The sequence below is a fragment of the Staurois parvus genome, unplaced genomic scaffold (genome assembly GCF_062004578.1).
Source record: "Staurois parvus isolate SC_StPar_1 unplaced genomic scaffold, SC_StPar_1.0 ptg000335l, whole genome shotgun sequence".
NCBI lineage: Eukaryota > Metazoa > Chordata > Amphibia > Anura > Ranidae > Staurois > Staurois parvus.
Window position 1 is genome coordinate 1,695,016 of NW_028318131.1, and position 12,823 is coordinate 1,707,838.

Here is a 12,823-nt window from a genome sequence, read left to right on the forward strand (position 1 = left end):
CAGATCCTCTCTATTCATAAGTTTTGGTAAATGAGAACAGCAGCAGTGTCAGACGTAGTAGATCAAATATATATAGAACTTTCCAGGCTGGAGTTATTAGGATGAACAAAGTCCTTACATTTGTTAGAAATGTTTCAGTACATCTGATGACTTGATGAATGTTATTGGAAAGTACAGTAAACGTTTGTTTGCTTTCAACATTCGATTTTGTAATGAATTGACTTGAATTTTCTCGGTACTGCAGTTGAAAACAAACATCATTCTGACCCCACTAAGGATTAGAAAATCAAAGGATTTTCTTAAAACAAAAAGTTTCGGATGAAATTCTACTGATGTACGGCCAGCTTAGGTCAAATTCACGTGGAATTCTTTTGGAATTCTTTTGTAATTTTGCAGAAGTTTCACCATCCATCCAAGTGGCTTCCTCGGTTCTAATGAATGACACTCGTTAGAAGTGAGGAAGGCACTTGAATGGATAGTAAAACAACTTCAACATTCCAGGTGATTGTGACTTACTGTTAATAGCTATTATCACACTTATTGTCATATATCAAAGTTCATGTATCTGCCATGTTTTAAATTATAGGGCGAAGATGGAACTCCTGGAGAAGATGGAAGGAAGGTAACCAAAATATGATTTTGTTTCATTGGTGTGACCATACGCATTCCAACAGTGGGGTCATGCATGTTGGCTATCAGGAATGTAAGGGTAAAGTGTATCTAAAGCCAACATTTTTTTGTGGAAGTCAAAGTTCCTCTCTCAGGTTTGTATTGATCCAAAAGGACATATCCAACAACAGCTAAAACTTCAAAACTTCTTTGTCCCGTTTCGTGAAGATCATTTGGTGAGAATACTGGCCCCATTGGAGCAGCTCACATGAAAGAATAGTATGCTCCAATGGGTACTGAAAAGGTGACTCAAAACAGGAGGAGTGCTAGACCAAATGTTGAAAAAGTCTAAATTGCTTTAATTTTTGGGAAGATCACATAAAACAGATAATGCATTTTGGGAGCCAAACCAATCACTCTTCATCAGAGCCTAAAAGCAAGTTAGAGCTTAAGTTAAGAAGAGTTAAGTCAAAAAGTTTTTTTTTGTAATCAGCACAAGGGATACAACTTACAGTCATGGAAAAGTGGAGTCCAGGTGTCACTTGTGCTGCTGGCTAAGGTTTTAGTTGAAACCTTCAGTCCTCTGATCTACCTCCTACCTTGGCAGTGGTAATCTTTGGTACTGTGGAGGGTTAATAGGAGTCAAGGGGTCTGTTGTAGGCACTTGTCTATGTTTGCCCTTTCTGCACCCTTCCTCTATTCATAGAAGTGTACTATACATCTTCAAGAGGAAAGATGGATGAATGAAAGGTCACCTCCTCTATTCATAGATAATGTTTCATTCATGAAAACTATAGTACGGCTTCTATGAATGGAGGAGGAGACAGAAAGGGCAGGCATAGTGGGCTCACTTGATGAGTATATACATATGGCAGGTCCCTTGGCTATTATTACCTTCATGGCACTAGAAGACTGGCTGCGGGAGAGGGAGAATCAGAGGACTAAAGATTTACGTGAAACACTCATCCAGTTGCAAAAAGGGACAGTTCTTAATGGTTGTAAGCAGAATCCCTTGTGCTGATTTAAATAAAAACATGAAAAACTTTTGGGCTAAATTTAGGCTTTAAGTTGACTCATTAACAGACCCGGCTAGACTGATCGTGCACATCTTTAGCAGAGTTTCTTGTGGAGTACACTTCAACTCTGACTGGATTGTGCACCTTTATGAATCTGAATGATCTACAGAGATGAAACAAATCCTCCTACATAAATTATTTCTTGAAGGAGGAAAGTGGAGAGCATCGGTTCCTCTATATGAGGCCCCCATCGCCCCTCCTATTCAGGTGTACAGGGGGCTGCACAGGGCCCCTGGAGCATGGGGCCAGGTCCCAATAGCGACCCCCATAGTTACGCCGCTAGATAGAGGCAAGTACACACTTTAGAAGGATATGCTTTGTTCATTTTAGTTTCAGAGGTTTACAACCACTTTAATGGTATTTACTTTTTTACCATTTGGTCTGGTGCTCCTCCTGTTTGTATACTGTAGGTTTTGAGTTTTTTATTGCCATTTGCATCTATTCTGTAGAGCACTGTATTTGTCACCAGCATTGCCACTGAGACAGGAAGTGATCAGAAATCCAATATTTTCTCACCAGAACAGGATACTTTCCAATGGGTAAATTCTGTTGACATTGTAATGGTCAGGGGTCAGACTTAGAGACCAGTGGCAATAGCAGCAGACAGGCTCCCACTGATCATCAGGATAGGTATATAAGCAGGTCACCCTGGCGGATGACGTGGGCTCATTGAAGGTGCGGGGTCTAAGCACCAACTGGTATTCACCAGAGCTCCTAAAGATGGAGATGGGTTTTGCTGCATCTTAGTACCAGGCCGCAGTCCCCAGGATCACCCCACCAGGAGGTGACCAGCAAGGTCCAGAAGCAAATATAGCAAGTAGGGATCAAGCAGAGGTGTAGTCGAGGAATAGGCCAAAGGACAGTAACAAGTTGTAGTGAAAATAAGGACAGCTGCAGGTACACAAAGGAGCAAGATATCAGCTGGAGAGAGCACAATATTCCTGCAAACAGGAAGTGCAGAGACATGACCTAAAGTTGGAGAAGCATAGAGTTCAAGGTTCACGAGAAGCAAGCGACAATGAAATATTGTCTTAAGAAATAGGATCGGTAGCTCTCCAGCATCTCAGGTGGAACAGCGAGAAGAGGAACACCCCGACACCACAGAGGTCGCAGGTTCAGATCCGGGTTCTGACAGACATCTTGGAACAGAAAAAGAAAGAATCATCTCACCTCATTGGGCATAGATGTAAAAAAAAATAAACAAAGTGTTTTCTTTAAATACTGTATACTTCAACTAAAGAGTTGATGAGTATCAGTAACATCTGATTACTGTGAATTTGGTTACGTGGCTCTTTTGCCCAGTTACGTATTCCTGGTAGCAGTGTGTTTACTTTGAATTAAGTAACACAGCAAATTACTAATTTATTCTTCTTTCTTGGCCTTAGGGTGACAAAGGTGAATCAGGGCTTGCTGGCAGAGATGTAAGTTGCAATTCATTTATTCCTGTTTACTACACCCTAAACTGAAACTATATTGTGTATCCCTTGAGTGAATATTTTTAGGTTTTGTTTTTTTTTACACTATTCTATATTTTCATGGTTGATCTACTGATTTTTGGATGCTCTCTCAAGTGGTCATCTATATATCAGACAGTGAAATCAACATCATTACTGATTGACTGCTGATATCAAAACAATTGTAAGACAAGGTTATTGATTGATAGACAGATATCTCTGCATGGGCAGTGGTTTTGAAGGTAGCCACCAGTAGACTTTAGCGTCAATGTCTACTGCTGTTTCTTATGTGACTTGCTTGACAGACTGAAGCTGCACAGTCATGGTCACAGTCAGTCAGTCACAGTCACTGCAGTGCCCTCATCTCATTGAGAAAAGAGAAGGATTGGCTGGGTTGCAGGGAGGTTTTCCTAAATCTAAGTGAGCAATACCAGTTTACAAGGGTAGTGGTTGTTACCCCAGTCAACATCATCACTCCTGCACCTCTCCATCTGGATGGGACTTGGGCGCTGCTAGAACTCGCCCACATGGAGCACCTAAGACCAGAGGACTGGGATGCATTAAGGTAAGTATTGGTATGGGTTGGAACTTTTATTTAAAAAAATAAACAACATGTAGACATTGGATAGACGCAACGACAGCGGGCAATTCTGGCTTGTTTTTAGGAGGCCATAGATCAGATCTAATAGACTTCCTTTAAAACAGATGATGTAAACTGGACAGTTCTAACAGTGTAAGTGGGCAATTCTCTCCATTTAGCAATATCAAAAGCAAGGGCTTGAGATCCTTCAGTCTGTGAATTTTGCCACCTAACTGGTTGGATAGTGTCTATGATTTTCTGGTTATTTATTGGGAATGGTGAATGGCTAAATGTGTTTATCATTGCAATCCATGCATGAACTTTGTGGATTAAACAAGGCAACTAGGCAACATGAAGGGGAGCATGAAATAAATTAAACTAGATAAGAGGATTGACAATTTTAGGTTGCAAATAACCCTGTAGATTTTCACAATCAGTAATGATCATAACGCATCCAGCAGTGGCCAACAGCTATAAAAAACAATGCAATCTTTCCAGAAATGGACATCACCAATGGCTATAGCCTGTTTTGGGGCAATCTAAGAAGATCTTTTTGAAGGATTGATAAAAATACCCTTTTTCCACCAGGGTCGTGATGGATCAAAAGGTGCTCAAGGAGAATCTGGTCCAATAGGCCCTCCTGGACCACCGGGTGTTCCCGGACAACCAGGACCCATTGGTCCTCCAGGACAGGTGAGCTGTATGTCTTCTCTGTCTACCTAATACCTAGTGTTAATATATTTTATTATACAGTTCAACACAGGACCTGCTTTGTGAAATGTTTTAGCATAAACGTACCGCTATTCACAGCTTCTTCTAAAAGAATGAAATGTTGAATTTTGGAGGAGCAATGCAAGGTGTCTGGGATATTTTTCTTTTTTTTTACTTTTCAAATATTTTTATTTTACCATGTTATGTATACCAAAAATTATGTAAGTAGGGAAACCTGGAGAGTCACCTCCTTAGGTTCCCAAGCTGTAATTCATCACGTTTCCCACCCAGTCACCCAGGGGTAGCCTGTGCTTCTTTAACCCGGAGCAGAGAGCCTGAGCCAGAGGTGGTGGAACTGAGATCCACCAAGTTCCAGCTGAAAAAAACCCTGCCGGTTGGGATAAAAATGGTTGGTGTAAAAATTCTTCTGTTAAAAATTAAGCTGTCCTAAGTTCCATCAGCACCACGGATAGCACAGAAATGAAGGTTTCAGGTTGTCTGATGTATTTTCATATAAACCCACATGAGAACAAAATATAAAGGGAAGAAATGATTAATTGAAGAATTAATAAACATAAAACCACTTTATTGTTTACCACTATTTATTGATTTTTAGAGAGTCAAATCCATGGGTTGTAAAATATTTCCTAAACTCTTCGGTCAATAACCACTGCAACACATCAAACCTGAAATGTAAAAAGCTGGAACTTCAATAGTAACCTTTTATGTTTTTATAGGGAATTCCAGGAGCAGCTGGCACCTCAGGAGCTAAGGTATGATTCATACACTGCAAACTCAAGTCATTTAAAATCTGTATTGCAAATACACTGCCACAAAAAGGAACAAGTGAAACTGAAACAAAACCTTACATTCTCTAATGATAATGTCATGTTATTTTATCAAATTTAACAAGACCTGACATTGAGAAACAAAAAGAAAATTTTAGTGTCTCTACATCACCATACATATGTGGGCAGCCTTCCAAATGGGGTACTATTAATGCTACAGCATACAAAGACATTTGACAATTGCGCCACCCTTGTGGTAACAGTTTGGGGGAAGGCCTGTTTCTCTTCCAGCATGACTGTGCCCCTGTGTACAAAGCCAGCTCCATAAAGACATGGTTGGATGAGTCTTTTGTAGAGGAACTTGAATGGCTTGCACAGAGCCCTGGCCTCAGTCATATAGAACTCCTTTGGGATAAATTGTAATGCCAATCGCAAGCCAGGTCTTCTCATCCAACATCACTACCTGCCTTCACAAATGTTCTTTTAGCTGCATGGGTACAAATTCCCACACCCAACCTACAGAATCTTGTGGAAAGGCTTTCCAGAAGAGTGGAGGCTGTTATAGCAACAAGACAGAGGACAGGTCCATATTAATGTCCACGGTTTTGGGAAACTTCATATAGGTGTGATGGTCGGGTGTCCACAAGTGTTTGGCAATGTAGTGGAACTGTGAGTGTCACTAGTAACTTTTCACATAATGAAAGTAGTCAATTGTTGTTAAAATATATTAATAATGTATTTCTTTTGTAGGGGGACCGTGGAGAGATGGGCCCTAGAGGTGAACAGGTATGTACATAGTTTCCTATAATTAAGGAGACACAAGAGGGTGCAAACTAAGCGCAATAACTTAGACTTTATTAAAAAAAACAATTGGCCACTCACATGATAGTAGAACAGAGCCTGTAGATAACATCCAAGCTGTGTTCCACCAATCTGAACTCTGCAATCAGCGTGTGAGCTAAAAGGTGGAGACATCCAGCAGTTAGGAACCACTCACAGCAGCAGGAAGGTGATCTCAGCCAGTCCAGCAAGTGACGTCAAGCATCAGAAATGTGCGGGGCATGGCTACGTGTTTCGAGGCAGTAATGCCTCTTTTTTAAACCTCTTTTTGTTTCTTGCTTCTTTCTATATTTCTGTGGTTTTAGTCACCTCCATGATGAGAGCAGCAGTCTTAAGGTGGCCATACCCTTGACTAATGATTGTTTTCTGTATTTCCATAGTTTAGCCCACCTAAACAGTTGTAAGTTGGCCATATCCTTAGATGGTGTTTCTTTCTATATTTCTATGGTTTAGGTCACCTCCATGATGAAGTCAGCAATATTAAGGTGGCCATACCCTTGGTTAGCACTTCCTTTCTATATTTCTATGGTTTGAGTAACTTCCAGGTACCCATCAATAGAGGTCTTGTTGTAGAGGTCTTGTAGAAGTCTTGTTGTGTGGGTTACTAGATCTAGTGAGCTTGTTGGAAAGTTTCCCTTTGCTTGATAGTATGAATAAGTCCCAGTGTCTCTTTACCATCCCTTTTGGAATTTATTAAGGAGGCAGCAGGAACAGCTATACTAACCATGGCTCTGACTACTACTGTTTGTGTGTGATTATATTAAGAAGACTGCAGCAAGAAGAATCCAAAGGAATAGCTGTGGTGGGTATTGAAGGGTATAGCTGGCAAATCTGGAGACTGCCAAATTAGTCTGTAAAAGGAGTCTCAGCCCATCAGATGATACCCAAATATGAGTTTTAGGTGGACTTAACGACAGACAATTCTGAAGGTGCACTTTCAAACTTGTTTTACTTTGTTTAACAGGGAAGACTTGGTGAAATCGGACAGAAGGGTGAGGCCGGAAGTGCAGCAGTAAGTATTACGGAGAGAAAACATTATTTGTTATTTTTAAATAAAAGAGGAACTCTGGTGTAAGAAACACCTTTTACAGCACAGTGTCCAATACCAGAGCTGTTTAGATTTTGTTTTTTATATCAGATACTTTTTATTGAGTTTTTCCATTTGTTTTCCCAGAACAATACAAAAAGAAGCAGAGAACAGAACAACATACAACATACACACACCATATATAAATACAAAGTTTAAAGACCTTCCTGAACTTTATACAAAAGAAAAGAAACAGAACAGAAAAGAGTTAAACAAGCATAGCATGATACATCCAATACAGCAAATGCACAGGTGCTCTACAGTAGGGAACATTCTGCAAAAGCATCCTTGTCAAGGTTTCACACCATCACACTTTATGCTGTTTAGATCTATACATGTGAGCCAGTTAGCTGAAGTTGTAAACCAAATGCCCAAATTTGTTGGTTATTTGTGCCTTCGCCTGTTTTAAAGTGACCCTGTTGTCCAGATCAGTCATTTCAAAAACAAACTTCCCATAAGGTTATATGTGCATTTACCATATTTTTGGATATTATTGGCCTGTAAACATTTCCCTTGTGTAGACATCCAAAAGCCCTGAGACTGCTGCTGGGTGCCGCCATCTTGGATGTGGCGTCAGCAGCCCCAGAAGACTCTATGGCAGAGGTGTCAAACTGGCGGCCCTCCAGCTGTTGCAAAACAAAGCCTCTACCTTTGGGAGTCATGCTTGTAACTGTCAATCTTGGAATGCCTCATGGGACTTGTAGTTTGGCAACAGCTGGAGGGCTGCCAGTTTGACACCTGTGCTCTATAGTATTCCTTTTCACTCCTCCCCTTGCAGCTAAATCTAAGGTTATGTAGAGAGGTGAAGGGGGGGGGGCAGAGGAGCTGGGTCACCTCAGACAATAATTGGCCACTTCTAGAAGAGGAGAAGGGTGGGCTATGATATGCAAGAAGTGATGGGTCTGTGCTAGTGACAACAATGATGGGGCACTAATCCTTCCACTAATGCCAATGATGGGGCACTATTCCTCCCACTAATACTAATGATGGGGCACTATTCCTCCCACTAATACTAATGATGGGGCACTATTCCTCCCACTGATACCAATGATGGGGCACTATTCCTCCCACTGATACCAATGATGGTGTACTATTCCTTCCACTGATACCAATGCTGGGGCACTATTCCTCCCACTGATACCAATGATGGGGCACTATTCCTTCCACTGATACCAATGATGGAGCACTATTCCTCCCACTAATAACAATGATGGAGCACTATTCCTCCCACTGATACCAATGATGGGGCACTACTCCTACCACTGATACCAATGATGGTATACTATTCCTCCCACTGATACCAATGATGGGGCACTATTCCTCCCACTAATAACAATGATGGGGCACTATTCCTCCCACTGATACCAATGATGGGGCACTATTCCTCCCACTGATACCAATGATGGGGCACTATTCCTCCCACTAATACCAATGATGTGGCACTATTCCTTCCACTGATACCAATGCTGGGGTACTATTCCTCCCACTAATAACAATGATGGAGCACTATTCCTCCCACTGATACCAATGATGGGACACTATTCCTCCCACTGATACCAATGATGGGGCACTATTCCTCCCACTGACACCAATGATGGGGCACTATTCCTCCACTAATACCAATGCTGGGGCACTATTCTTCCCACTAATACCAATGATGGGGCACTATTCCTTCCACTGATACCAATGCTGGGGCACTATTCTTTCCACTGATACCAATGATGGGGCACTATTCCTCCCACTGATACCAATGATGGGGCACTATTCCTCCCACTGATACCAATGATGGGACACTATTCCTCCCACTGACACCAATGATGGGGCACAATTCATCCCACTGACACAAACAATGGGACACTATTCCTCCCACTAATACCAATGATGGGGCATTATTCCTCCCACTAATAATGATGGAGCACTATTCCTCCCACTGACAATAATGATGGGGCACAATTCATCCCACTCATACCATTGATGGGCACTATTCCTCCTACTAACACCAATGATGGGACACTATTCCTCCCACTGACACCAATGATGGGGCACAATTCATCCCACTGACACAAACAATGGGACACTATTCCTCCCACTAATACCAATGATGGGGCATTATTCCTCCCACTAATAATGATGGAGCACTATTCCTCCCACTGACAATAATGATGGGGCACAATTCATCCCACTCATACCATTGATGGGGCACTATTCCTCCTACTAACACCAATGATGGGACACTATTCATCCCACTAACACCAATGATGGGGCACTATTCCTCCCACTAATACCAATTACAGGGCACTACTCTTCCTCCTACTAACCACAAACCCAGAGGCCATGTTCATTGTCACTGATGCTGGGCCCAAAACTTCTTCTACCCCCATTGGCCACAATCTGGCCCCCCTAATACCTGGAGGACAGTAATGTGGCTCTTTGTCTGGATACCCCTGCAGTAAACTGTATGTAATAATTTTCAACTGTCGACTTTTATGATAACATTTTTTTTTGTTTTGCTTTTCAGAATGTGGAGAAAGCTCTTGGCCTTTTAGGAATCAAGGTACAAAAACTTCTGTGCTGGATTTCTCTTATTTAGAGGATGCTAGAAGGAATCAGAGCTCTCCAAAACATAGATTAAACCCAACATTTGAAAAACAGCTTGATACCACAGGTACAGCTGTAACCAACTTTACAAAACCCATTGATAATTCTAAATTGACACCACATTTTAGAAAGCCAGATATAGGATATTAATATGCTAGAGGCCATTTCACCAAAGCGAATGTCGGAGGAAAATAATAAAAATAAAAGGGGAAGTTCCGCTTTAAGGACTGCCCCCCCGCTCCCAATTAAGGATTGGCACCTTTGGGGGACAGGGGGGAGCGGGTACCCAAACTTGATGGGTACCCGCTCCCACTTCCGGTCCAATCACCTAGGCGATCGGAAGCGAAGGGTGTCCTCCCTCCTTCCATGTCCTCTTTTGGGACACGTGACAGGTCCCAGAAGACTACAGGACCATTCATGAAGCGCAGCGCTACTCGATCATGTGCAGTGGGTACCCGGCTGTGAAGCCGCAAGCTATCACAGCCAGGTGCCCACACTGAAGATGCCGGCCTCCTGGAATACAGGATGCTGGTGAAACGGGCTGCGGGGGACACACCGCGGGACCGAGGGACAGGTAAGTGACTGTTTTTTAAAAGTCAGCAGCTACAGTTTCTGACAGGGTGAGTGGAACTCCGCTTTAAGGAATCTCGGATGAGAATCTTGAAGAACGCTAGACATCTGTTCATTGATCAGCATAGCATTTATCCGGGTTGTAGTTTTTTTTTTGACCAGATATTCACTTTAAACAGGCCTATAGACAGACTGCCCCTTTAAAGGGTCCATTTAAAATGTAATATTAGCTGTGCGAATACCTCAGGAGTTGCTGAGCTGCGAATACCTCAGCAGTTGCACAGCCATCACAAATAATGAATAATGTCTAATATGTGCATTTCCTATGATTGTCAGCTTCATCTAGTGGCCCTAACACGCAAGTTTCCTGATTGCAGTATTTCAGTAAAATACCATAATATGGCCACTAGAATGGAGCTGGTGATCATAGGAATTAGGCATATTAGACACAATACAGAGATTTTTTTTTTTCGATGACTGTGTGAGGCTGAAGCACTTAGGTGTCCGTTTATGAACCAGCAGTAATAGATCGCTGCTCAGTTCTCCGGCATTCTCAGAGAACACAGTTCTCCTGTGAATGCCGTTTATGAAGCATATGTAGATCAGTTCTCCAAACGAAGGGAGAACGGTCTACAAACGCTGGAGAACGGTCTACAAACACTGGAAAATGGCTGATTTTACTATAATCTCGCGAGATTACAGTAAAAGATCAGTTTACTAAGCAGGGGTAAATTATCTCTGCTTAGTTTGCGGTCCCTCTGATTCTCCAGCTCTGGGCTGGAGAATCTGGAGGGAGAACACAGATCTCCAGTGAAGAGCTGAACATGATCTCCTGAGTGTTATAAACTGTGAATGACCAGAGAATAGCTGCGGTCCTCTGAATCTCAGCTATTCTCTGTGTCATAAAAGGACACCATAGAGCCTATTTGCATCTTGTGGCTATCAAGCCTCCACAAACTTACCATAACAATCATGGCATTCAGTACCTATCCTGTGTATTTCCTTCCTTACATTCTTGTTAATTTTTCACAGGTTTCGGCCCTGAAAGATGTCACTCAGTTGTTTGATGATGGTTCTGGAATCTCTGGCCAGCGGAAGATTAAAGGAGAGCCGGGAGTGCCTGGAGAGAAAGGAATACCTGGGAAAGAGGTATGTATTTATGTATCCTTCTACATTTAATAAAATGAAGACTGGGATTGTTTTACTAAAAGCTTAGTAAATACGGTGAAAAGTCACTTTGCAAAGAATACCCATTAAAGTGCAAGTAAAATTTAAGAACAAATGCTTTGCATTGGGCCTTTTACTTACCAACAAAAACTGGAATCCTACCTGTTTGTGTCTGCTAAACGAACCATTGCTCAGGCTTGGAAGAAACCAACAGTCTCCTTTCAAGGAGTTAAAGATTGTATGACCACCTTGATGATTAGCAAACAGATGATTAGCATCTTGAAGGACTCCCATTCTAAGTTTCTCAAAATCTTGAAACCTGGGATCAATTATTCCTTCCATTCCTTACATCCGGCTAGCTTAGGCCATTTATAGTACGATGCCCGGGACTGTCCTGAGTTCCTTCCTTTCTCTACCTACTCCTACCGTTCTCTTTATCTTTCTTCTCTTTGGTTTCCTATACCCTTTTGGATGTAAATATTATCGGGAAGCCTGATCTTCTAGCATTTGTTGAATTATGAGTCCTCAGTAACTGGTTCAGACTCCCAATCGGTTGGTTATATTTAATTGTGCCGATGTCATTCCTGGATAATTTGTATGTTTGCTATTCTGTGTAATCTCTCTGTCCCCCTAAGTGGACAAACTTGGAGCTAGTTACAATTTGAAATCTAAATACATACTATTGAAAAGAAATATTTCTTATATTGTCTTAGGGCACAGTTGGATTTCCTGGAGAGAGAGGCCAGAAGGGAGACAAGGGTGACCAAGGCCAAACAGGACCACAGGGACCAACTGGGCGAGCAATTGGAGAAAGAGGCCCTGAAGGTCCACAGGGGCCACCTGGAGACCCTGGAAAACCAGGAATTCCTGGAGTACCTGGTAGGGCAGGAGAAACAGGAGAGCAAGGGAAACTAGGAGACAAGGTGAGCAACCATAGTTTAAAGGTGACAAAGCCCTATGACAGTCACATGTCCAACCGTTACCATATTTGTTAGTTATTGTCTCCGACATCATAAATGTCTTTAGATGTCCTAACAAATGTATTGTTAAATGCCATTGAAACATCACTTCTTCTCCCATTCCTGATACCTATGTTTACATTTTAGGGAGAAAGAGGAGAACGAGGGGAACGAGGAGAGGATGTAAGTTGCACGCTAAAAATCATATTACCTGTTTTATCAGAATAGAGAATACTCTGATACATCCATGCAAAGATTTCCTCTAAATGGTCAAGTAGTGACCATATCTTGTTGAACACATTATTCTGAATATTAGTGGCCTGTGTTCTGAGTCGTTTTCTTTGTGTTTCTTCATTAAATATTGCATTTAACTTCAGTATTAGA

At 41.9% G+C, this 12,823-nt stretch overlaps 1 protein-coding gene across 3 annotated transcripts in view; it reads left to right on the forward strand.

Annotated features, from left to right (window-relative positions):
• The window catches only part of COL7A1 (collagen type VII alpha 1 chain), a 299,769-nt gene that overhangs the window by 209,968 nt on the left and 76,978 nt on the right, over window positions 1-12,823 (forward strand). For all 3 annotated transcript variants that reach the window (XM_089684078.1, XM_089684079.1, XM_089684077.1), the window contains exons 67-76: window positions 587-622; window positions 3,071-3,106; window positions 4,308-4,412; window positions 5,168-5,203; window positions 5,969-6,004; window positions 7,023-7,070; window positions 9,664-9,699; window positions 11,346-11,462; window positions 12,194-12,403; window positions 12,587-12,622. In XM_089684078.1, the coding sequence (XP_089540204.1) occupies window positions 587-622; window positions 3,071-3,106; window positions 4,308-4,412; window positions 5,168-5,203; window positions 5,969-6,004; window positions 7,023-7,070; window positions 9,664-9,699; window positions 11,346-11,462; window positions 12,194-12,403; window positions 12,587-12,622 (696 nt within the window). The remainder of the gene's footprint in view (window positions 1-586; window positions 623-3,070; window positions 3,107-4,307; window positions 4,413-5,167; window positions 5,204-5,968; window positions 6,005-7,022; window positions 7,071-9,663; window positions 9,700-11,345; window positions 11,463-12,193; window positions 12,404-12,586; window positions 12,623-12,823) is intronic.